Here is a 25,159-nt window from a genome sequence, read left to right on the forward strand (position 1 = left end):
CTACTGCATAGAAGAGGACGCTGGCAACAACAGACTGGTAGAACATCCTGAGGAGCTTGCTGCACACATTGAAGGACCGCAGCCTCCTCAGGAAGTACAGCCTGCTCTGCCCTTTCTTGTAGAGTGCATCAGTGTTGGCTGACCAGTCCAGTTTATTGTCCAGGTGGAGACCCAGATTCTGTGGACTGGTAGCAGAGTGGGCTTAGACCTGCGGAAATCCACCACCATCTCCTTGGTCTTTGAAGTGTTAAATTGGAGATGATTGAGTTTGCACCATTGCACAAAGTCCTCCACCAGGCTCCTGTACTCCTCCTCCTGCCCGTTCCTGATACACCCCACAATTGCAGTATCATCAGAAAACTTCTGCATGTGGCATGACTCGGTGTTGTAGCAGAAGTCAGATGTGTACAGGGTGAACAGGACTGGAGAGAGCACAGTTCCCTGTGGCGCTCCGGTGCTGCTGATCACAGTGTCAGAGAGACAGTTCTTCAGTCTGACGAACTGTGGTCGCTCGGTCAGGTAATCTGTAATCCAGGTTACCAGGTGAGCGTCCACACCTATCTGCAAGAGCTTGTATCCCAATCTGAGGGGCTGGATGGTGTTAAAAGCACTTGAGAAATCAAAGAACATGATTCTCACAGCACTTTTCCCCTTGTCTAGGTGGGAATGTGTCCTGTGTAGAAGATAAGTGATGGCATCGTCCACACCCACTTTCTCCTGGTATGCAAACTGTAACGGGTCTAGTGCATGGCGTACCTGGGGTCTGAGCATACCTAAGACCAATCACTCCATTGTCTTCATCACATGTGATGTAAGAGCGACAGGTCTGTACTCTGTAGTCATTGAGCTCACTAGGGTGTGGCTTCTTAGGGACAGGGGTAAGACATGATGTCTTCCACAGTGTTGGAACTTGTCCAAGGCGTAGGCTCAAATTGAAGATGTGCTTCAGTGGCTCCCCCAGTTCAGCAGCACAGGCCTTGAGTAGCCTTGGACACAGTCTGTCAGGCCCCGCTGCTTTATTGCCGCGCAATTTCTTCAGTTGGACTGTCACTTGATCTGTTGTAATGGTGAGGGGCAGGGTAGGAATTTCACGGCGGCCACGACGGCCATGGCCGTCGTAGCCCCTTGCGTTGGCCGTGAAGCCCCTTTGAAAATCATAGGTTTACAGGCCACGGTGGCCTTGGTGCCCCCTTCTTTCAATATTCTGCTTTGTCCTACTAATAGCGATTTTTATTTAGCCTGTGGCCTGTCAAAATAATCTTAGCATTCACAGCGCAAATTACTTTAGTCTTTTACGCAGTGGAGAAAGTGACAGCGCAAGAAAGTGCGTCCAAATTCACCCATTCTTCTCAGTTGAACTACTGGCGAAGTAGCCTATTCATCACACAGACATCACAAGTATCACATGAAAGAGCTTTTTCTCAGCTTTTAAACGATGTTAGCCGATAATTGCTGTGTTAAACGGTTCGCGAGAAAAGTAAATAATATAATTCAATTTAATCATACATTCTACTGAAGGTTTTGCGTCCATGATCTCCCTACCCATTCATCTCGGTGGAATACTTCACGAACCCTTCTTTTAACACATGACAAACCACATATCAGAATAAACAGCAGACCTTACCGAACACAAAGGTGTAAAGCAGTCCCCTGTACAGTTAGCCGTTCCAGAGTAATCCAGTTTTGAATTTGCAGTAAATTTCGACATGCATGGATGTCTCCAAATTTGGGCTTTAAGTTTTACAATGTGTTTAAATTGTTCCACATGATTTCATAACGGGCCAAATACAAAATAAATGTTACAAATATCGCCTAGATATTGGTAAATCAGAGGACAGCTGACTAAGAGTTTGTGAAAGTAGCCTTAATGATCACAAAATGCTAAGCATGCATCTAGGCTATTTGAGTTTCTTAAAGCTGAGCTGTGCTACATTTAAATTGTTCAATACATGATTTCATAGCAGGCCAAATATAAAATACATTTTATATATAGCCTAGATATCTGTTTTTATTAGATGATCAGATGATTTACAGTTACATGTAATATGTCATGTTTCATGTTTTTGTAATGTTTCATACAGTGATGCAGGTCTACTGCAGTGAATAGGCTAAATACAACTTTGATCATTTTTATAGCCTACTACTGTATAGTTAACTTTGGCCTTGGTGCCCTGACATGTGGCCTTTGTGCCCCCCACCAAATATGCCCAACTGAAGGCCAAGTGGCCTTGCCCCCAGAATGGTGAAATTCCAAGCCTGTAGAAGACTGAAGACTAGAATTCCACAACAATTAGTGCTTTTGAATATTTAATCAAATGATTTCAATGATATATCTTGCTTTTTTTAATTTTTGCTGTATCTGCTAAACAATGTAATTGTTACCAACATACTGTAAAAGACACCAGACAAAACATAGAGCATGAAAAGATTAATAAAACACACAGTAGCCTATTGATATATTGTTCTTGATTGTGCCTCATAGGCCTACAGAAACATTTGTACTTTTGCTGACAAATCAAAATAATTCAGTGATGAGACAATGCAGGCAACAAGTCTCGAAACACTGGGGTGTATGAGATGACCAGTTGGATCCAGACATTTCTCTGATAACTAGAGAAGAGTATACTTGTGTAGGCTTGCTTTGTGAGGGGGCTTCAGTGGAATGTTGAGGAACATCTTTAAAAGCCCTCAGGACTTGGGAGTCTCTAATCTACAGCCTTGAGGAAGGGAGTAGGCTTGCAGTAGGCAGGCAGACACACACTCTCTCTCTCTCTCTCTCTCTCTCTCTCTGTGTGTGTGTGTGTGTGTGTGTGCATGCATGTATTTACAGGTTTCTATATTGTTTCTATGACAACTTTCCTGCTAAAAGTATTTGTAGCAACTGACTGAATGCATAGCAATCTCTAATTTTAAGTCTGAGCCAGGGCCAGCCTTTCCCATGTCCAAATTAACCACTGATGCTACTGTTTGTCTACCCTATCAACACCCTCAGAGGATGGGAGACGGTTTCCTTCACTTGAATGAGGGCATAATATGATGCATTTGCGGGAATCGTCATGAGTAGTAGGCTAGCCCAGTGGTTCCCGACCCCCAGTTTGAGAACCACTGGGCTAGCCTACATGGTGTAAATTGAGATATAATTTTATATAGGCCTAATATAATGTAGTGAACTGAGCCTAGCTGGGTCATGACTGAACTCCCATGGTGCTGTGCAGTGTATGTGTGTGTGTGTAATGTTGATGCTAGTTTTAGTGAGAGTAATTGCGTTTACCTTGTTAGCTGGTATAGTCTTTCTTTATGTTGTACCTCATGTGTTTACCCCGTGTATTGTATGTGACTACCCTGTTTGTGTATCGTGCTTGTTTAATTGACCTCCCTTGTGTTGCCTGAGTAATGACGCTCGTATGTTTTGGTGCGTAACCAATAAAACCGTTCTGAGACAACTGCAGTTTGTTACAGTAAGGTAAAGTCTCTGACTATATTTTAGCATTCTTCTTGCTTCTAACATAGACCACTGTATGCTTCTAGTTACAGTAAATGATTACAGTAATAAAGAGACAGAGAGTGCGCAGAGAGTGCATTGTAAATCTCTGTAGAGGTATATGGGCAAGGAGTAAACTATGACACAATTCATGACGACAAGGCGAGTTGAACAGACGAGTGTATAACGTTCCGAATTGTTTTCATGATACATGGTCAAAATTGTAACAAAACACAAAACACACATTGTTCATTACATAGGCCTACAGATGCTTTTACTGTTTACTTTATGTTCAGATGCGTCTTTTGTGGTTGATTGCAGCTCCTTGTTTAAAGGTAGGCTACACAGGTCACAGGACTGAGTCATGTAGTAAGTAGCCAGCCCTAATTTTACAGCAGCTATGGTTCTTTGCAGGCTGAGTGGTAGGCTACGTTGTCATGAAATGAGTATGGCAAGACTAGGCTATCCCACATGATAGAACACGCAAAGAATGGAAAACAAAATGGGAATAACATGCCGATCTGTGGTTCATGCTGCAAAAAAATGTGTTTAAGATATGTGTTTCCTAAAACTTACCCCATGGTATTTATGATCACTTGCAATCGGTACAATCTGTATGTTTTTCCCTTACAGTTTCTTCACTCTAGGTGCATCCCGTGAGTCCGTCAACAAGCTTTCACTATTAACTGATATGTGGAACTTTATGCTTGCGTGCGTAGAGACCGTGTGTAAGAGGACCTCCTCCTCTCTCGAACTCGTAGGGCGGCGATTGGTCTGGCAGGTGAACAGCAAGCCAACACTATATTTTTTTACACTATATATAGGCATATGTAGGCTAGGTTATTTTGCAGTAGGCTACTACGCATTTGCAAATGCTTAAATACGGGTTAGGCAAGCCTGCATTCCTGTTTTGAAATAGATTAATGACAGGTCATGGTCCATACGATTAGTGACAGGTCATGCACCATACGAATCCAACCAATGTTATCCTTGCGGCACTAAATCATTTTCTGTAGTGCGCATGATAACCTACCAATTCCATATAAATCAATTACTACGCGTTGTATCTTTGTCAACTTTATTTATCTGATCAAACAGTGCCGCCTGGCAGCAAAGCAGAGAACTAATCCTGGAATGGGGCGTGAGCGATGAAGCGTAAACTGAGAGCATGTGTCAACTTAAATCTCAGCGCGCGACTCGGCTTTTCGCCTTTGGCTGGTGGTCATTGCCTGACAAGGTCATCGTCATATTGTGTCGCACTGAAAGACCACCGATCATACTTCCCCAAGTGTCGAACGAAGCTGACAGATGACAAATGGCTCCTATAGCCTATCTAATAAAAATGGGATATCTGATTGTCCCTTGCAGCCCTGTCTAGCTGTTCTCACGACGAAACAAAGCGCGCACGCAGAACATCGTGATTAGTAACGTTGGTTGTTTTTTCGGCAATTTTCAGCTTCAAGTCCAATGGCCAAAACAAATTAATCATCTCCTCATCATGAATGAAATCAGCCCTCTTCTAAATGGCTTTGCAGCCGTTATTGGCTGCCAAGCAGGCAAAGCTCACCTGAAATCGTGACAGCCAGTGTTACATCCATTGTATTCCTGCGCATGTTAGTCCATTTCTGATCCTACTAGACGTCTCCGACCACCTCGTCCGTATGAGGCAGCGCACATCTGACTCGCGCAGGTTCGAAGAGATCCCAGCCTAGTGACAAAAGTGTGACGTCTAGAATTTAACGACAATGATTAAAACAGGGAAGTTTCAGAAATGTGAAGACTGTGGAGATTAGAAACAAATCAGAAACTAGTTATTTTCTATAACTAGTTATTTTGACCTTCAAGCAAGGACCCAGAGTTGCGCATCGTTTTTTAAACATGAAGAAGGAAAACTAGTGACTGATAATGTGGACCTTAAAGAGGTAACTTAGGCTATTACTCACAAACATAGTCTAATTGACAATTGGAAAGGGTATCACAAAACTGCATCCCCGAATCATCCGTCTCCTCAAGTGACCCACACTGTAGCCACTAGGCACTCTGTTTCCTATTGTTATGTTTTTGCGCCATCTAGCGGACAATCTCTGAACGTTCACAATTACAATGTTTTCTTATAACCTACTTTGCAGTATAAACTCTGAACTTCCTTCTTTAAAAGCTTTATACGTTGCGTACCAACCCATCTTACAGTCTATTAATTCAAAAAACCAAAACTGCTCATAGAAGAACCAGAACTGACAGTGAAAAAGTGAGACATCAATTGTAGGGATCATATTGTTAACGTGACTTAGCAAAGTTGGGCTCAAACAAGGAACAAACAATGCCGTTTGATAAATATAGGCTTTTGGTCTGGTATAGTTTTCATATGATCCAGATGTGCAAAAATGGTATGGCCATAGAAAGGGCCAAGACAGACACCTTTGAGAGCATTATACAAAGAGAATTTGTTCATGTCTCGTAGTTGATTGCAGCTTACTCTTTTTTTTTAACCGTGTTCTTTTTTTTTTTTAGCCATGGCAATCACCTGTGCTATTGAAGAAATTTCTCCTGTTATATGAATAATGCTTTAATAAACAAACAGCACTGTTTTGATATCCTCCCTAGATGTACACTACCAGTCAAAAGTTTGGGGTCACTTAAATTCCATTCCACTCCATTAGACAGAATACACGCTGAGATCAGTTGCATTGTTCTTTTAATCAGAGCAGCAGTTTTCAGGTTACATTATGTGCTTACATAATTGCAAAAGGGTTCTCGATTGTTGTAGAAAGAAATGGCTGATCTTTAATGCAATATCTACATTGCCCATTATCAGCAGCCAACCATTCATCCAATGATCCAAAGGCACATTCTGTTTACTAATCTGATATCATTTTAAAAATGCTAATTGAGAAAACATTGGAAAACCCTTCCAGATTGGCTTCACTTTTGGGAAGTGAATCTGGAGAAGGTTTGAGAATGTTTTGCAAGCTGCATCTCTTAATTCTCTTTTGTCTTTTTTGGCCCGATCAAATTAGTCAGTGTCATTCTTAAGTTGGGAGAGTTGTGTGTTACCTGGCACACCATGCTTGTTTTGGTAAATATATTGGGATAGTTAACCCAATACATTTTACATAGTACATTTCTTTTTTTGTATAATTGCTCTATACATTGCTTGCATTATAACCAATCCAGTTCCTTTCTGAAAGACCTGAAAGGCCAAAATATTATTTTTTTGTTATTATACAGGAAAGGATTAAAAGTAACATTAGGTTACAGTTTAAACGGGCCTAACTCCATTTCATCAGTCCCCAATCATGTTATTGTCTGGATAAAATGAGGATTTAGTATCAAAGAACTCAGTATAAGAATAATATAGGCATAGGGATACTAATAACGATTCAGAAAAGCACTGAAATGGTTGTGGGTGATGGAGTGAAGTGACGTCATGTTTTGCATTTGAACTGCTCCGCCGCTGTTGAGCCCCCTACTCCAGGCCTCGCCTCGTTTACTTTCCACTCAGCCTGTCTCCTCTGGCATGCAGCATGACTGTGTCCCCAACATGAAATCTCTCATAGCCATAAGCATTCAAAACTCAGAACCCAACATGCACACAAGCACACACACACACATGCACACACACACATGCACACACATGCGCGCGCGTGCGCGCGCGCACACACACACACACACACAGAGAGAGAGAGAGAGATTAGAAGTGTGAGAAGTTGTTTCCACCCTTTTTTTTAAAAGGAGGAAGTGGCCGGATATTTACCGACAACAGGGGTCACTGAAAAGCAGCAGTCACACAGCCTCATACACATTTGCCTATACATACACATCTATTATGCTTGCTAACAGACAGACATGCTCTCTCACAACTCCATCCATACACCAACTCAAACAGGTGCAAATACATGCACTCCCAAATATATATAAAAGTGTGCACCCTACACACATGCACTCATGTCGTACAGGCATGCGCACATGGTCTCACACACTCCGATACAAACAGATGAGAGGGGAAGCATCGAGTCACACACCCATCCTCATCCAGAACACCAACATGGAGTTTGACTACCAGATGCTGAAAGGTCAGGTGTCTTGTCTTCATTCTGAGAATACTTTTCTGTTTACATCAGAGTTCAAAAACTCTCCCTTTACTAGAATTTCAATTATGTGTTATGCCTCATGTTGTGGAAGGAGTCCAGAATAATGTGAGCTGTCTTGCACTGTAAAGAGTCCTTACAAACTGATGTAATGTGTTGCATGGTTTTATAGTGAATTATATATTCACATGTCCGCTTTATGTCCTGTTTTCTGCAATATGTCCTAATACTGGCTTGAGTAGAATGCTGTTTCACAGATAAATGTAGTAGTTCAAACCGTGACCGAGAAACACATATTCTAAACATTTAATGTGCAACACATTATTATTGTCTGCTTGTACACTGTTGAGTACTTAAATAATGACATAGTCTGACTAGTTCTACAAAAATCTCTAGATGTGTTTAGTCGAAAAACTGCCTCATGTGTACAATTTCTGCCATTTCTCTTGGGTTCTATTGAAGTACTTTCTCAAATGCTGTGAATGTCAAGAGGATGTAGCTATCGACCACAGGGAAGGGTGCTGCATTTCCGTCTCAAAGATCACAACAGATCAAGTGCTGTGACCGTGTTCTCATTCTGATATATCTCAAACAGCCAGGTGCTACAAATAGAGCTAAAACTTCCTCATAAGAATAAACAGCTTCAAATCTGTAAGGATGGGGAAGTGGAAATTCGGATTGTTATTCCGCATTGTCTGGACATTTTATCTTATGGCATTATGTCTTCTATTTTTTTGTTTTGGTTTGTTGAAATTATCCCAAATGACAACATTTACATATGTGTTAGTGTGTTTTTGTATATGTACACTTTGCTTGTATGTACATAGATCTTCATAATTAAGCGGCTATTCCGATATATAATGAACGTTTTATGGGAAGCTTAACAGAATAATGCCCTGAGATTTGTGCAGAATAGTGTGTTTTACCTTTTTTCTTAAATGAACACTTACAGAAGGTTCCAGAAAGTTGATGAAAAATAGTTTTAGCTCAGTGAATGACCTTGAAGTACCTGAGGGATCATAAAGTTACATTTTAAGTGCTGCTTGATAGCATAAAACCACAATCCAAAGACATTCATCCTTTTTTCTGTTCCAGTTTGCCATGACGACCTTCTCTTCCTCCTAATGGAGGAAGCGTTATGTGTTGCTCATGTTGAGACTCATGTTGCTCTTATATCCGTAGATGCCGAAGGCAGACAAAGAGAGGAGCGTATCATCACCCTGCCCATTCCAATGGCACGGCCCTCCGCTGCGCAAGACCAGTGCGCCAGCCACAAACCCCCGGTCAAGCCCCGCCGGAGCATTAAGTGCCGCCCTGCGACACAAGAATTGGGACCTCCCAACCCTCTGGCCAGTCAAGCAGGACATGAGGTAGCAGTCATCACATCACACAAAGAGAACTTTCGAAAGTCATAATAACCATCAGCATTATGAGAATCTGAAACTATGGCAACCAAATACACCCATGGCAACAAAATAAAAACCCATGACAATATGATTATATGAACTTATTCCACAATTCTACAAAATTATAATATACATTTTATTTGAATAATACTTGATGCCTAACAGCAGTTCATAACTGCATAAAACTAGCAGTCATTTCTGTAAGTTGCTCTTGTCATTTTGATGCAGATTCGATTGTTTGTCCATTAAAACAAAAATAATTGAAACATGCACTCAAACATGCACTCATTTGAGCAGAGTGTGGTGTTTAGGCTCCTAACCTTTAGAGACAGGAAGTGAAGTTTGATTTCCATGCTGGAGAACAAACTGAAAACCACACGCAGTGTGACATACACATTGTCTCTCTTTCTCTTTCTCTCTCTCACACACTCTCTCTCTCTCTCTCTCACACACACACACACACACACACACACACACACACACACACTAACACATTTAGTTTCTCTCACACACGTTTTTTTAAATACTGTAAAACTATAATAGACTGCAATTCAAGATCTGCCTTTGTATCACGCACAATAAATCAACAAGTGGTCTGTGGCGTGTGGCTTGAGTCTATTATTAGCTTCTGTCTTTGTCTCACTTAAAAACCACCATCACTTTAAAACTTTCTTTTACACAGACATGTGTTTCTCACAAATGTTGTGTGAGGTACTCTTATCTCCCTATCTTTCTGACTTCCTTCCTTTAGCTCCATCTCTGCTTACTCAACCCCTCTCCATGTGTATCTACTTCTGTTCTCTATCTTCATGTCTTCATGTTATTTTTTCTACTTTCCCTCTGTGGCTATCACTCATACGCATCATACTCATCGCTCAACATTAACCTTAACCAACATTAACATTAACATCCTCTGTCTCTTTTCTTCCCACTCACTTCTCTGTTTGTGTGTTCTCTCTCTCTCTCTCTCTCTCTCGTTCTCTCTCTCTCTCTCTCAGGTGGTGGTGAAGCGCATGTCCCCGGCGGTGATGCTGGGCCCCGCGGGGCCCCTGGAGGCCCTGTCCCCATCCCTGCGTGCTCACACGCTGCTGTGGTTCCACCGGAGCCAGCTGCCTCGGCTGCAGACGCAGGGCCAGCCCCTGCCACGCTGGCTGCACGGCTTTGCCACACGCAGGTCTGGAGAACACGCAACAACGCCTACAAAAACAATCATAAGGCCACTGAACTTTGCTGGGGGTGATGGACGGTTTTGTCAAGTGCAGGTCGCGAGCACAGGGGACAGGCCTAAACACACACACACACACACACACACACACACCAGAGAGAGAGAGAGAGAAAGAGAGAGAGAGAGAGAGAGAGAGATTAGAAGCATTAGAAGTTGTTTCCACCCTTTTTTTTAAAAGGGGGAAGTGGCCGGATATTTACCGGCAACCACAACAGGAGTCACTAAAAAGCAACCGTCACACAGCCTCATGCACACACATTTGCCTATACACACACACAAATTGGATCTCACATCTGAAATCCCCCTTCCCTCTCTCCTTCTCAGGGAAGCAGAGCAGTTACTGCATGATCAGCCAATGGGCTGCTTTTTGCTGAGGTTGAGTGAGTCCAAGATTGGCTTTGTACTGTCATACAGGTACGCGCACACATGTGACAGCAACCATACATAAAACCAACCAAGTCATTAACATGAACCGACACATAAACCTGCTCTGTGCTCTGTGCAGGGGCAAAGACAGGTGTCGCCACTTCATCATTGAGGAAGAGGATGGTGCTCTTTCAGGGAAAGCGGGGAAATACCTCATTGCTGGAGAAAACAGTCGCCATTGCAGCCTTGAGGAGCTCATCACTTACTATACCCAAAATCCTGTGGGGCCCTTTGACGAAATGCTGACAGTACCCTGCACTAAGGTGCGATCAATTCACATAGAATATGTGCAGCCATACACACATTAGTATGCGCATATATAGTCACACACTAATGTTACTGCACCACATCAAATTCTTAATGTAACTATTTTCTGATGAAGTAAATAAGAAGGTAGAACAGATTAGGATACAAAAAATAACATCAAATTAAAAATGGCAGCAAATAAATAATGTTGCTCTTCTTAGCCATTTCATGTTCAGTTTTCAGGTATGTGTCTTGCATGTATCTTGGTCATTCATCTTCTCTCTCTCTCTGTCTGTGTGTGTGTGGCAGGCTAATGGTCTGAGTGATGACATCATTAGGAAAATGGTGGGAGATAGGGAGCAAGGAAAAGAACCATGCAGTGCAGTCTCGCTGCCTCCAGCACTGGCCTTAGCTCCGCTAGCCTCAGCTCCACTAGCCTCAGCTTCGCTAGCCTCAGCTCCACTGGCCTCAGCTACGCTGCCCGAGCAAAGGGAGGCTGCGTCCAAGGACGCACCAGAGTATGCTGTGGTGAGGAAGGCCCTGAGGAAGAGCCACTCCCTGCCAGAGTCTCCAACTGTGCCTAACACAGCACCACCCTGTTTACAGGTGTGTAACTGTAAACACAAACACAACCATACAGTACAAATAATGTGCAAAACTATCCTGTGGCGTGTTTCCCAAAACCATAGTTGCTAACTAAGTTAGCAACTTTTTTGATTGCATTGCAAACCAACTAAGTTGGTAACAGGTTAGCAACTATGGGAAACGGAAGGAGGGAGCACACCCCTGTATAGAGCCACAACAGTTCTTAATGTTGTTGTTACAATGTATGATTGGTATTAGCACTACTGTGTCCTGGACTTTACTCTACTTTTTTCTTTCTCCATAATGCCAGTATATGCCAGTATCCATAATACAGTAACATAACAATTTAGCACCTAAATGTAGTGGAATTTAGTAGAAGATTATACTAAAACCTTAAAATACTTTGTGTATTTACACAATATGTATCATCTCAGCAGGTGTTCAGTGCAGTCTCAAGTCCTAAAGAGAGCACTGTGTGTCATGACAGACCCAACAGTGAGAGTGTCACCCACTCCACCGACAACCCCACCAATGTCCCCTACGCTCGTGTCAACAAACCTCCGAGAGCCATGGCCCAGACCCCACAGGCCTCTGCCAGCAGTTCAGCCTCCGGGCTGCAGGGGGCGATGGTCTCCTCTGCCCCGACATCGCCACAGGCCTCAGCGGAGCAAAAGTACTGGCATCTGGAACCAGAGCACACCTACGAGGAGACTCCTGCCACTGCCACTGCCACTGCCACTACCACCGCCACGGGCGAGCAAATCGATTTCTATGCCATGGGCCGGCGGAGAGAGGTGGAGGGCTGTGAAGGTGAGGAGAGGAGAGGAGAGGAGAGAGAAGAGAGGATATGAAGAGGAGATGAGATAGGAGGATAAAAGAGTGGAGAGGAGACAAGAGGAGATGAGATGAGAGGAGAGGAAAGGAGAGTAGAGAGAAGAGAGGAGAGGACAGGAGAAGAGAGGGGAGGAGATGAGACGAGACGAGAGAGAAGAGAGGAGAGGAGAAGAGAGGGGAGAGGAGACGAGAGTAGAGGAGAGAGGAGGGCAATGTCATGGAAGGGAATGGGAAGAGGGGGAAGGATGATGAAAAAATATTAAAGACAAGGAAAGAACCTAGAGAAGGGAAAGGACACAAGGGCAGAGTGTGAGACAAAAAAATTAAGGATGCGAGGATAAGGGGAATTATACTGTATGCCTTATCAAATAATCTTTATTTATCTCTAACCACTTTTTCCCTACAGGAACTTCTGGAAATCATGTCTACTCTGAGGTCAACATCCGCGGCGCTCGGGAGAACCCCACTCTCACCCCAGAGCCTGCGCCAACTAGAGCAAGCAACAGTGCTACAGTTCCTGCTTCTTTTAGGACTGTCCCGAACCTCCCTGCTAGGCCACCCCCGAGACACACAAATACGTTTTCACGAGTAGATACCAGTGTGCAGGTAAGTCCTGACCCAACAACAAGGGATTGTATATCAATCGTAATTGCTTTGCTGAAGTCATTGACATGGGTGGAGAAAATGAGAGTTTTGTAGTAGGCTAAATCACTTTTTTACTCATCCTCTGCTAGAACTTTGGTGGGCCTCTCCTGTCGACCTCTCCATCAAGGTCTGGTCACTTCCCTCCCCACCCCTCTGGCCGACCTCTCCCCACAGACCCCTCAGCAATCTACGAGCAAATTCCAGAAAGGTCGTCTGGACCACGACCACCTCTGCCTCCACCCAACCCCAAACACTGATGCCCGCCCTGTGAGCCCGGCTCTGGCCCTTTAGAACTACAACAGGAGCATTGAGATGAACTTCAACTTTTTTTGACAGGTCTTATTATTACCACAAAAAAAGGACACACTGACTGCTATTTTCAAACTTCTCAGTGGTTTCCGATTCGGATAAAGACCATTAAAACGGAAATGCAGAAAAAAACATTCCAGCAGTAGTATCAAGATTTTTGGTGTTAAAGCTGCACTCCTTGATTATAACCCAACATGCAAATTCAGAGAATTTCTCCACATGGTCTGTTCAACACATAATGCAAAAGACAAAACAACACACTATACCAGCCACTCAGCAACACTGCTTCAAGAGTCAAATATCAAATGAAGAATCATCCAATCACCATTCATCTCCACTCCAGACTCTCACCTTGAACGGAGTTTGCTTGAACTCCTACCCATTGTCACCTCAGTCTCTTTGACACTTGTTTTAAATACATAAAAACTTCAGATCGACACCTTAGTGCATTATGCTTCAAAGACTCTTGGCTGTCTTTCCACAACTTAAAAAAAAAGTGCTTGCTGGTCAGCATTTCACACATCAACTCTGTTCTTTGTTCACACTCAAACTAGCCATAGTTGTGTATATGTACTCCACCTTTCACCCGAAACTAAATGTGGACCACTAGCATGTCACAGTTCAAGCCAGAATGTTGCCTTTGTACACACACACACACACACATTAGAAGAGCATATTCAAGCTTCTATGTATAGTTCTGAGTAGAATGAATGGAAGCATGTCCAATTTTAATCTGTCCAGAGCTGCACAGACAGATGCAGGACCTGGCTTTGTGTAGCTAGGCTATGTCTATGACCGTTTATGTCTCTTCATTATCAGATGTGGTAGTAATTTATCAAAACCAGCATATCACATGAAAAATGAATACCAAATATTTAATAAAAATATACAAAAGTCTGTTTTTTTTTTGGTTTTTATAGGAAACCCACTTTATTTTCCAAAAAAAAAAAACACTGCCAGACTGACCCAGCAGAGGGCTCCACCGTTCCTCTGACCCTAGTCCTCACTGCTCAAGAGGGTTTCAGACAGGTGACTTTGTTTCAAAGGGACCGCAGTGATGTTTGCTGCAACTGGGCATGCTTGCACACAGGTCCTCCAGCACCATCCAATCATGCATGCGGCTTTAGTCTCACCCCGACCCAAACCTTATTACAAATCATACGCAGGGAAGGAAGGACATCCTTCCAGCATCCATAACAACATGATCTTTGAAACAGTTTACCCCAATATGGGTAATTAAATTATTTGACGAAGGAAAAAAAACAAAACAAGCCCAAACCCTCTTCCCTAGGCAATCTTAATTGAAAAATACCCCTGGCCTCACCCTGCCACCCCCAGCAGGACCCCCCCACCCCACCCCACCCCAATCCCCCTCTGAGTTGTGAGTGTGCGCTTTAGTTCTTCTTAGCCTTGGGTGAGTCGTACTTCCTCTTGCTGGAGTACCAGAGGAGCAGAGGGATGCCGATGGAGGGCAGAGTCATCACTCCGAAAGCAGCCCAGTCCAGCTGGGGACGCAAAGACAGAAAAGCGTTAGATCAAGACAAAGCGGTTTTACATTTTACAATCTTATTATATTATAATGATTATATGATTATTCTAAGTACTGTGTATGTATTGAAAAATAAATAGCAACCTGGTCCACGAACAAACATTCTCTTTAAAAGTCAGTAACTACTTACAAAGTGGGGGGAGAAGCGGCGGTCAAACTCTCTCTGGGCAAGGATGCCACCCTGACCTGGAGCACTGGTGTATCCAACCTAGCACAGAAACACACATGGTAGTGAGACCCTGATGCGATTCCTCCAACATCTTCTGTGGCAAGCGGCAAGGTAAGGAAATCTTACTCACCACAACCTGTCCACCCTCCTGGGCCAGGTAGCTGACGGAGGCAGAGGTGAAGTTGAAGTAGCCGGCCTTGAGAGGACGCAACACCACTGTGTGAGAGACATTGCTGGCACTGGAGCCAAGGAGTTAAGGGCTATAATGGAGGGAACACTGAGGACACAGACTTGGAATTGGTATCCAAATCCCTGGAAAAAAAATAAAAAAATAGGGATGCACCGATACCAACATGCACTGATATTTCCACCACAACAATAACTATTGGGCTGAGAAATGTTTAAAATGCAATGAACTGGGAGACTGGCTTTATTTTCATCTCTGCTCTCTGGTTGTTACAATAAGCCTAAAATAAATAATAATATATTGAATAAAATATATATCAAGCTAAAAAAAGAAACTTTATAAAACAAGCCTCTATACTGCCATTATCTCCACGCTATCTCTCCCTAGACACTAAAATCTAATGCAGCAACAAAAAATGAGATCTCGCTCTATAGAGTTTGTTTAACACCCCCCCCCCCCCCCGACTAGCACGGTGTGTGTGGTATCAGAGAATTTTTACGAGTACGAGTGTATGAGCACAGTATTGGCCAAAGGCTGTATCGTTACTGGTGCATCCCTATTTGAAAAGCAATCCAGGGGCGTAGCAAAATATATTAATCTAGGTGTTACTGTGGGATTTTAGGTGTCCCAGAGCAAAATGTGATGCATGGATGTGCATTACTTTAAGGATTCCTCAATTCCAGCAAAAACTAACACACTAAACCACTCAGATTTGATCAGCATCCTAAATCAAAAACAGGACCTCGACTCAGGTCTCCCTGACTGGAACATTTGAGATTGTTTTCATTCTGAACGATGTAGACGAGGCAGTGAAAATAGTAGTAAAACACTGTCACCTTCTCTGACAACTAATGATGCAATACACTAACAAGTGAGCAGATAGTACATGTGAAGAGATTTTCACCCTCTCTTGTGTACCCAAGACTGCACAGACAAAGGTAGATACTCTTGGATGATCAAAGTCCACTGTTATCTATTGGCTGTTTGAAGAGATTTCATTCAGTGTGTAAGGAAGGCTCAGTAAACCCAGCTACAAAGATTACTGTACACATATTGATGAAGTGTGCCTGGGCAAAATTGATAAGGCCATTGAGGAGATTTAGCGAGAAGTTTAAGGATACGGTGCAATACGATCCCATTTCACATTAAGCATTCCAGAGACGATGCCAAAGTCCTCAGGGGGGAAGGAGTCATCTGACAGCTCTACCTCCAGGGCAGCACTGGGAAGAGGATAAGAGAGAGACATGTCATTGTTGAGCATCAACAAAGTAGAAGCTCAAATCACTTGAGCCAAATATGACCTCCCCAAACAGTTACAGTAAATATAAAATAGAACTAATTAATTTTCACTGTACCGGCTGGCATGTATTGCTACAAGCTGACTTTACCCCTGAGGTTTGAACAGCACAATACCTGGTCCCAACGTTGTAGATGTTGTACTGAAGAGTAAGGTCTCGACCCTCCACAGCATAACGATTTAGCAGGGACTTGGAAGCCAACAGACGAGCTCCCTCCTCACCTGCCACCAGACCCATCAAAGCAACTACAGCAAACAAGCACAGGGCCCTCATCTGCAATAAAAAAATCAAAGTCAGTCATAAGGTTTAGTATCCCAAAGCATGACAAAAGCATTTGGGAAAAACTGCTCTAAAGATCAATGCCAGGTAGTGTTACATAAGAGAATATTAAGAATTGCATTTTGTGTAGATACTTATAGATACTTGTATAGTCACAACTGGCAATGAGACTATCTCAAAGTTCAGTGATAATTACAAGTAAATCGTTGAAACTGTCGATAACTCTAACACTTTCTTTTTAGTTATTTCTGTAAACTAAAACAAGGCAAACGTAACACATCAGATTTAATAATTCTGCTGCAACGTCCTAATGTTAGTTCAGTCAGTCCCCATTCCACCCAAACCCAATCCAAGACCGGACAGAGGCTGTCTGGGCCATTTAAGCTACCGGGTAAAGCCTCAGAAATTGAAACACAAGTCTGAAGATCATCCCCAAACTACCACAGTAGCAAGTAGATCTACACAAATCTGACTGAGATCTAAAACGTTCAGATTTGTTTTTAACAACAACTAACGTTAGGCTATTATAACTTCAAGTGGGCTAGGGTGAACTGACGACGCCTGGTAACCACAACTAAAAGCAGCTGACTTTAACGTTATATAAGAAAAAGCTGTTTAATGAATTGATTTCCAGGCCAGATCATTGCAGCATTATATAAAAACAAGACAAAACCTGTACATAAGTTAATTGTAGGTTTATCCAACGACTAGATTAGTCCAATGGACTACATGCCAGTGCAATGCTTACGTGTACATTCCCTGTCATTCAACTTCGAACTTCGCGCTATGAAAACGGTTAGAAATATCAACAAAGTATGCATTCAATTTAATATGTCGAGTTATAAAAACAAGTTATTATATAATGGAATAATGTGGAAACCTCTCCTCATATTATAATAATCAATGCATCATACAGGAAGATAACGCTTACGTGTACTTCATGTTAGCTGATGCTAACTTGGCACTCTCACTAACCTAATGCTAGTTGGTTATTTTATAGACTTTTCAGACGACATCTAAAATAGTGAACATAAGAACACCACTTTATATTACTCGATTACAAGAACACTCTGTATATTAAAAACGGCAAAGATAAAGAAGATATACACATTTCACATGCAGAGAAAGACAGTGAATCCTACCTTCGTCTTCTTCCTTCGAGTCAGAAAAGGAATGTTACGCATGCGCGATTTCTCACTATGATTTCTTCTTCTTTCATTCACTGACGCTGTTGACCTACCAGGTACTGGGCCACAATACTGCCACCCGTGGGATATGGCTTGTACAGTCAAAGGCCTGTGCGCCAAGGTTTTCTGTGTCTGGCACCTCAGATCTCAGTGTTTCCCATACTGTACATTGACTTATTTGTGGCGGCCCACCACAATATCAACATTGACCACCAAACAATGATTTTCCAGGTTGTACTAAATTGTGCTTAAATTTGGTTAGCATCATAACCACGCTGCGCTAATTTGTTAAAAACTGTTGCATTCAAGTTAATTCTGCAAACCTACCACCACAAATATAATTTAATTCTGTGGGAAACACTGGATCTGATTAATATATTATACATTGTAACATAAGGAAGTTGTTGAAGATATTTGCTATCAGGTTAACATGTCAATAAATTGTCCTAATGTGGGACACTGTGGGACACCTAAGCTCCACTGGGTGTGGCTCTGCCCCAAATGAATGCCAGTAAAACTATTGGAAAACCAAAGCTGTAGGGTCCTTTGATCAAAATTGAATGTGTTGCCCTCACATTGTAGCCTAATATAATCTACTAAAATGTCCCACATTAGGGCAATCCACTCTCATTGTGTATATGGGACATGTAGTAAAGTCAAGTTTATTTATATAGAGCAATTCACGCAGAGGTCATTCAATGTGCTTTACATAAACAAAGCAGTAATAGCAAATAAAAGCATAGAAGGGGCAATAGCCAAAGAATAGTTTAAAAGGTAAATATCATAATAAAAAAGAAAACATTAAACGCAGGTAAAAGGTAAAATAATTTAAAAATAAAGAATAATTAAAAAAGACAAAATAAAAGACACAAGGTTCAGATTCAGAATTTGTAACTCAGTGTGTACAGTTAGCAGAAGGCATCTGAGAACAGGTTGGTCTGCAGTCTAGATTTAAAACTGGCTATAGTTGGGACCTTTTTTATGTCATCCGAAAGTTGGTTCCAGAGCTGAACCGCATACAGTAGCAGCTAAAAGCTGCTTCCCCATGTTTTGTTCTAACAGCAGGTTTTACTAACAGGCTTTTCTCCTGAGACCTGAGAGGTCGAGAAGGTGTGTACTGCTGAAGCACGTCTGATATTTAGGTCCTGCTCCTTTTACTGATTTATAAATAAGTGCTTTAAAGTCAATTCTGTGACTTACTGGAAGCCAGGGAGGTACAGGATAGTCAACGTGTCAAGCCAAGGGAAGTCAAGGGAGGGAGGAACAGAATAGTCAGGAAGGACAGGGAAGAAGTGGCAGATAAAGCATGTCCAGCTGTTAGTAAGAGAGGAGGTACTCTCGGAAGAGTTGGGTCTTCAGAAGGTTATTGACGATACAGAGGGATGCCTCTGCTCTGCTAGGTTGGTAGATTTGGACCAAAGCTGTTGGTCTCTTCCTCAGGGATGGGCAAAATACATCAAAATGTTATTTGGAAATAAAATACCAAATACCCGACTTGTAAATGTATCAAAATAAAATTCAAAATACAGCAGCCATGCCATGTATCAAAATAAAATAATTTATTTTGTATTTTGAAAATACTAAAATACTTTTTTTCAATGGTGTATGAAATGTATAAGTACAGTAGGTGAGTTGATTAAGTAGACAATGTCTGACAGCAACAGACTTTCTCTACCTGACAAGGCATTCCATAATCAAATACAGTATCCTCTAGAATGATTGGCACCTCTGCTAAAGTTGACTAAAAACTGGTATAAAAAATAATCTGTTGGTGATTTATTGTAATCTCACAATGAAAAAAAAAAATAGGAAAAATCCAACCTTGAAGGGAAGCAAATTTATTGTGAGATTACAATAAATCACCAACAGATTATTTTGTATACCGGTTTTTAGTCATCCTTAGCAGAGGTGCCAATAATTCTGGAGGGTATACTGCTGACGCCCCTGTTACTGACATCCCAAAATAACATTATGGTCAGCCAGATAAAGGTTAGTTTTAAAGTAACTCATGTTCAAAGAACTTCCCTTAATGACTCATAATATTCTAATTTATTTTTTTGATATTCAGTAATAGATGGTCTACTTTGCATCAGCAACAATGACTCAATGACTAATTCAAATGAATCTCCACATAGCATTTGTAACATTTTCAGTTATTCAACACTATCACATGCAACTACTGTGTTTCATTTCTCTTTCAGTTTACAAAATTGATTCATGCTGTGATTACCCAATTTGATCAAGTAATTCCAATTAAATTGTTTAAAGGCACCCATAAGAGTTTATTTTCCCTTTATACGTTTCCAAAATTATAACCTCATAACATGATGAACGGCACTTCTGCCATTGTCTGAGCGGCCCTCTAGCGATTACCGACCTACCAACTTTCTGTGTTCGGGGAGGAACACTGACCCCCCCTCCGAAATTGAAATGGAAAAGAGCTGCTACAGGAATTCGGTTCTGTTCATACTGTGTTGCAAAACACGCATATTTAGTTTGTTTATTATTGCGCTTCTCAACTGTAGGGGAAACCCAAGAGCAAATCTTCTATAGTGCTGCTTTAAGTTAAGTTGTTTAAATATTCATGTCATTTTCAAATCATTGTGTTATGTGGCATGTACTGAGACTAGGCATTTAGATGTGCCATGCTAAAGTTGAACCCATGCTAAAGTTGACTAAAAAGAGGAATAAAAAAATCGTTTTTTGCCTTAATGCCTTAAAAACATGAGGAAAATCCAACCTTTAAAGGCACACTATGCAGGTTTTTTAGCTTAATATGCAAGTTTTTTCGCTTAATTTACCTTCATTTAACAGCTTCAGAGTCATTGGAATGGTTATATGACTTATTTCGGGTTGATTGGTGGCCGTCTCACTTCCCCCTAACGCCTGTGAGCGGAAAAACCACCCTTGCAACTGTGGGCAGGCGGGCCGACGGCCTCAGTGTCAGGAAGTATAACGAGTGTAACGAATTGCTTTACTGCATTCAAATACACATACACGCCAGGCACCGGCTAGAAAAAGGTAGCGATGGAGTTTCTCAGACATTATAATGACAAAGCCAGCGAAAAAGAAGCAAAAACCGAGAAAACAGTAAGGAAATTGCCAATACTGCATAGTTTACCTTTAAGGACACCAATTTTCTTTGTAAATGAATAATGTATTGTAAATAAATATATGTTCTTCCTTAAAATACATGGGGCATAAGTATTCATGCAGGCAGATTTTTATTTTTAAAGGCCAGTTATTTCATGGATCCCTTGGCCTTTGGAATTAAAATAGCCCCACATCATATATCTTCACCATACCTCGAGATTGGCATGGTTTTATTTCGTTAGCCTAATAGCTGGTTTGATTTGCATTGAGAGATGATCTTATGGAATGTGGGCTTCTGAAATCCTACATCTGGCATCTGGGGCAGTCTTGGGCAGGCTTTCCTTTTCTTTCTTAAGGTTTTAGGTATACAGATTTGAAAATAACTCAAATAACTGTCTTTAAACAGTCCACATACATGCATATGTGAGTGTGAATTATTATTATTATTATTATTATTATTATTATTATTATTATTATTATTATTATTATTATTATTATTATGGTACACTGTACAAAGCTTTGTTAAACACCTTTCACCTCTGTGTTCCTGGAAAAATAGATATAACAAAGAGGAAAGAGCTAAAGAGGGAACCCATTTGAAGGACATACTGTATCTAGAGATAATGTTTTAAAATAGTTTAGTAGCAAATAGAGTCACCAACTCAAAGAAATTCAAAACAAAACAGGAAAAACATTCATACTTCCTTCTGAGAATCATATCAAAGCATTCTTCCTGCTAGTTAAATGACCCTGACATTGTCTTGGTCAGGTCACCGTCTCAATACTGATGGACTGTATAAATATCTGATTAAGTCAGCTGCTGCCCAGTGTCACTCTGTCACAGCCATGGCTCTGTCCACTCTTCACCTCACTGCGCTTTGCTTTGCGCTTCTGCTGTGTCTGATTGGTGGAGCACAGACTGAGGTTCCACCCAGCTGCTTGGCCTCGGCTGGTGTCCCTGGCAACCCTGGACACAATGGGCTCCCAGGCAGAGATGGCAAGGATGGGAAAGATGGGAGAGAAGGAGTTTCAGGACCCAAGGGGGACAGAGGAGACCCAGGTTTGTGTGTGTGTGTGTGTGTGTGTGTCTGCATTTGTGTTACAGAAGGGGGTCAGGCGAAAATCCTTTAATGAACAATGCTGTAACTGTTGTCTGTTTAACCTGGAACGTGCCTGAGACTGTTTTTACTACATTAAAGACTAAAGAGCTTTCTAAAATGACGCACAGGTGACCTGCCTGAATGTAATGTGTGAGTGATGTGTTTCATGTTTCTATCTGCAGGTGTGCCAGTCCCAGGACTGCCGGGTAAGACGGGTCCTGCTGGGCCAAAAGGTTCTAAAGGAGAGAATGGGGTGATGGAAATACCAGGTAAGGGGAGTCACATTAATGTGTCCTTCTACATGTGTGTGTTGTGTGTCTCAGTACATATTTGCATGCAGTTTGCAAGTACAGTATCTGAGTGGCACTTGATCAATTGTCTGCGCCAGAGTCTGCTGATGCTTTGATGAAGTCCTTAAAGACAGATATTCAGACTATGGGATCCAGATTGTCTACTGTAGAAAAAGGTAGGAGGAAGTCAGATTGTTTCCTAAATATGCTATACCTCTCACTTTTCTGGGACGCTAAGTATATCTTCTTGTTCACAGCCATGGGCTTCCGCATCATCAGGAGAGTAGGAATGAAATATTATGTGACTGAGGGGTTGCAAGACGATTTTGATGCTGGTCTGAGATTCTGCAGAGATGCTGGAGGTGATCTTGTGTTGCCCAAAAATGAAGAGGAGAACAACGTTCTTGTGAAGATGCTACAAGTGTTAGAGGCGCCAATAGGGTGGATAAGGACAACAGACAGGAAGACTGAAGGGATCTTCCTGGACACAGATAACAGCACCCTGAGCTTCACTAAATGGAAACCAGGAGAGCCCAATGATCATAACAATAATGAGGACTGTAGTATGGTCTATACAGCCACAGGCCTCTGGAATGATATTCTCTGTGATAGAAAATACCACATAGTATGTGAAATAAGCTAAAGAACAACAATGCACTGCTGATTTAGCTTGACTGCTGTGTTAGCCAAAGAGTTAACGACTATCCTGTTTGTCTCAGTAGCGGAGGTGATTTTCTAAGTTATGCATCCTATTAATGTTATAATGCTATTCCACCTTTTGAGTGACTTTGTTAATTTCAGTGTCTGACCCACTAAGATGTCAAGAAATTATCCGATTTATGTTAAAATTAAAATTATATTTACACAGGCTCACTTATTTAATCAAAATTCATGTTAGAGGACAAACAAAAAATATTAATTTAATAGAGCAATATTTCTAACTTTGTTGTCATATTTATATCCATCCTTATATGGTGACATGATACCATTTTTTGGTGTCAAGAATAGAGGTAACCAGTGTATTGATCATTGTGTAAATCCTAATTATTCACTTCAACATTGCACAGCTGCTAATGGGATCACACAGATGCAGTAGCAGTGGGAAAATCTGTTTCTTTTTTGCTAGATTATTAATTGCAAGTAGGTTTGTATTATGATCCCAGTGTTTAAGCCCTGTGTATGTGTATTGATCATTTAATGAAAATAAAAACCAAAAAGTTCAGAGACTGGATTGACACTTTTATTGCCTATTGGCGAGATGAAGACATGACTAGACAATATCTGACAAAGAAGAGACCAAGGCCTTGGATGTTCATGTGAAGACTTGTGTTCAGATTTAGACTGGTCTCATGAATACCTCTATCTGAAATAAAGGATAAAATAGTGCTCTGTTAATTCTGTTTGTTATTATTATCAAATCAATGATAAGTGAATTAGCTAAGCCATCTGTATATTTAGGTTTTGAATGCATTAAAGTTATTACAAAATGTATGATTTTTGGTTCATCTGATGAAAATCAGCTCCAAATGAAATAGCTAACTAACCTCTGGAATCAGAAGAGGTCTATTTAAAGCCATGAAACCATGTTCATGGACAGAAAATTAAGTGCGGTATAAATTATAGTGGCCTGGTGGCTGAAAGTCGTTTGGATTCCCTCTTTGTCCATTTTGGTTTATTGGTTTGTGAATGGTTGGTTCTGGTTTGTTTTTGTGGGGATGTTCCTATTTTGAATGAACATAAATTGGAGCGAGGAGGATGGCACTTCATGTACGATCTATTTGTCTTGGAGACACCTGCTTCGTCTGGCCTGGTGGCTGGGGGGTAAACAGTTGTCCCCTTGGTCACACTTTTGTACAATCGGCACAAACACTTGCTGCACACATCTAGGTTGGGGATTTCAGTCTGGGCAACTATGAACTGGCCACCCCAGACTTTGTTGTGAACTCACTGCCAGACTCAGAGGTCCTAACTGCTAAAAGTATGCCTGGACTGAGGATTAGTGACAGCCTTTCCTTTTGAAGAGGGATCAGGTTTATTTTGTTGTTATTATTTCACCCACATGCACTATAAGTGCGTGAGAGCATGAGAGAGTGTGTGTGTGTCAGGTCAGTGTAGTGCACTTATGTTCCATAATTTCAGTCAATTGTCATGTGTTCCTGGAAAATCAGATGGGAGCAAAGCAAAGCAAAATCTATATTAGGAGAACAATTAAAGGCCATAGGCCTACTGAATTTAAAAAGTTGATGTGTTAGCAAGTTTTTCTTTCTCATGAAGCCCAAACCGTCTGTTATGCAAGCCCAGATTTAATGGAGTAGTACTTTTCCATTTCCTTCCAGGAGGTTGGTTCCATTTCCTTCCAGAAAATCAGTTCTGTTTTTTATTGTTTGATTGTGTTTGTGATTCCATCCTGATATGATTGATGTTTTGAGGATCTGTATAAATGCTTGACTGGTTCAGGTGCTGGTCAGTGTCACGCTGTCTTTTCCAGGGAGAACACAGCCATGGCTCTGTCCACTGTTCACCTCACTGCGCTTTGCTTTGCGCTTCTGCTCTGTCTGATTGGTGGAGCACAGACTGAGGTTCCGCCCAGCTGCTTGGCCTCGGCTGGTGTCCCTGGCAACCCTGGACACAATGGGCTCCCAGGCAGAGATGGCAGGGACGGAAAAGATGGGAAAGAAGGAGTTTCAGGACCCAAGGGGGACAGAGGAGACCCAGGTTTGTCTCAGCGTGTCTGTTTGGTTTGTGTATGAATCATCAGGTAG

The 25,159-nt window shown here is 41.7% G+C and overlaps 4 protein-coding genes across 6 annotated transcripts in view; 2 read left to right on the plus strand and 2 right to left on the minus strand.

Annotated features, from left to right (window-relative positions):
• Positions 1-5,143, minus strand: part of LOC143140574 (death-associated protein kinase 2) — a 33,473-nt gene extending 28,330 nt beyond the window's left edge. Inside the window, exon 1 of one of the 2 annotated variants that reach the window (XM_076301580.1) lies at positions 5,049-5,143. The gene's annotated coding sequence lies outside the window, so the exon portion shown is untranslated. Of the gene's footprint in view, positions 1-4,057; positions 4,208-5,048 lie in introns of those variants that run through there. The other variant, XM_076301578.1, reaches the window with a different exon arrangement.
• A 2,149-nt stretch (positions 5,144-7,292) lies between these two features.
• Positions 7,293-14,142, plus strand: LOC143140575 (uncharacterized). Of its 2 annotated transcripts, none has more exons than XM_076301581.1 (9): positions 7,293-7,554; positions 8,752-8,939; positions 9,974-10,149; positions 10,525-10,614; positions 10,706-10,889; positions 11,182-11,478; positions 11,892-12,267; positions 12,698-12,897; positions 13,026-14,142. In XM_076301581.1, exons 1-9 carry the CDS (start codon positions 7,308-7,310, stop codon positions 13,191-13,193), a joined length of 1,926 nt encoding a protein of 641 aa, XP_076157696.1. In that variant the 5' UTR covers positions 7,293-7,307; the 3' UTR covers positions 13,194-14,142. The 2 variants fall into 2 exon arrangements, with proteins under 2 accessions (XP_076157696.1, XP_076157697.1); XM_076301582.1 differs by having other exon boundaries at positions 7,294-7,554; positions 11,895-12,267.
• Positions 14,143-14,144: 2 nt separating this feature from the next.
• ssr2 (signal sequence receptor, beta) lies at positions 14,145-17,911 on the minus strand. Its single transcript, XM_076301583.1, has 6 exons — positions 17,870-17,911; positions 16,564-16,721; positions 16,272-16,370; positions 15,094-15,202; positions 14,925-15,002; positions 14,145-14,750 (listed from the first exon to the last, which is right to left on the minus strand). Exons 1-6 carry the CDS (start codon positions 17,909-17,911, stop codon positions 14,640-14,642), a joined length of 597 nt encoding a protein of 198 aa, XP_076157698.1. The 3' UTR covers positions 14,145-14,639.
• A 3,942-nt stretch (positions 17,912-21,853) lies between these two features.
• On the plus strand, positions 21,854-23,289 carry LOC143140741 (mannose-binding protein A-like). The gene is made up of 4 exons (XM_076301817.1): positions 21,854-22,067; positions 22,290-22,376; positions 22,496-22,573; positions 22,655-23,289. Exons 1-4 carry the CDS (start codon positions 21,854-21,856, stop codon positions 23,038-23,040), a joined length of 765 nt encoding a protein of 254 aa, XP_076157932.1. The 3' UTR covers positions 23,041-23,289.
• Positions 23,290-25,159: the final 1,870 nt, after the last annotated feature.

This window comes from Alosa pseudoharengus, unplaced genomic scaffold (assembly GCF_046254945.1).
Source record: "Alosa pseudoharengus isolate Yale_2024_CS ecotype anadromous, Long Island Sound unplaced genomic scaffold, YU_APseudo_1.1 YU_APseudo_1.1_scf_23, whole genome shotgun sequence".
In the NCBI taxonomy this organism is placed as follows: Eukaryota; Metazoa; Chordata; class Actinopteri; order Clupeiformes; family Clupeidae; genus Alosa; species Alosa pseudoharengus.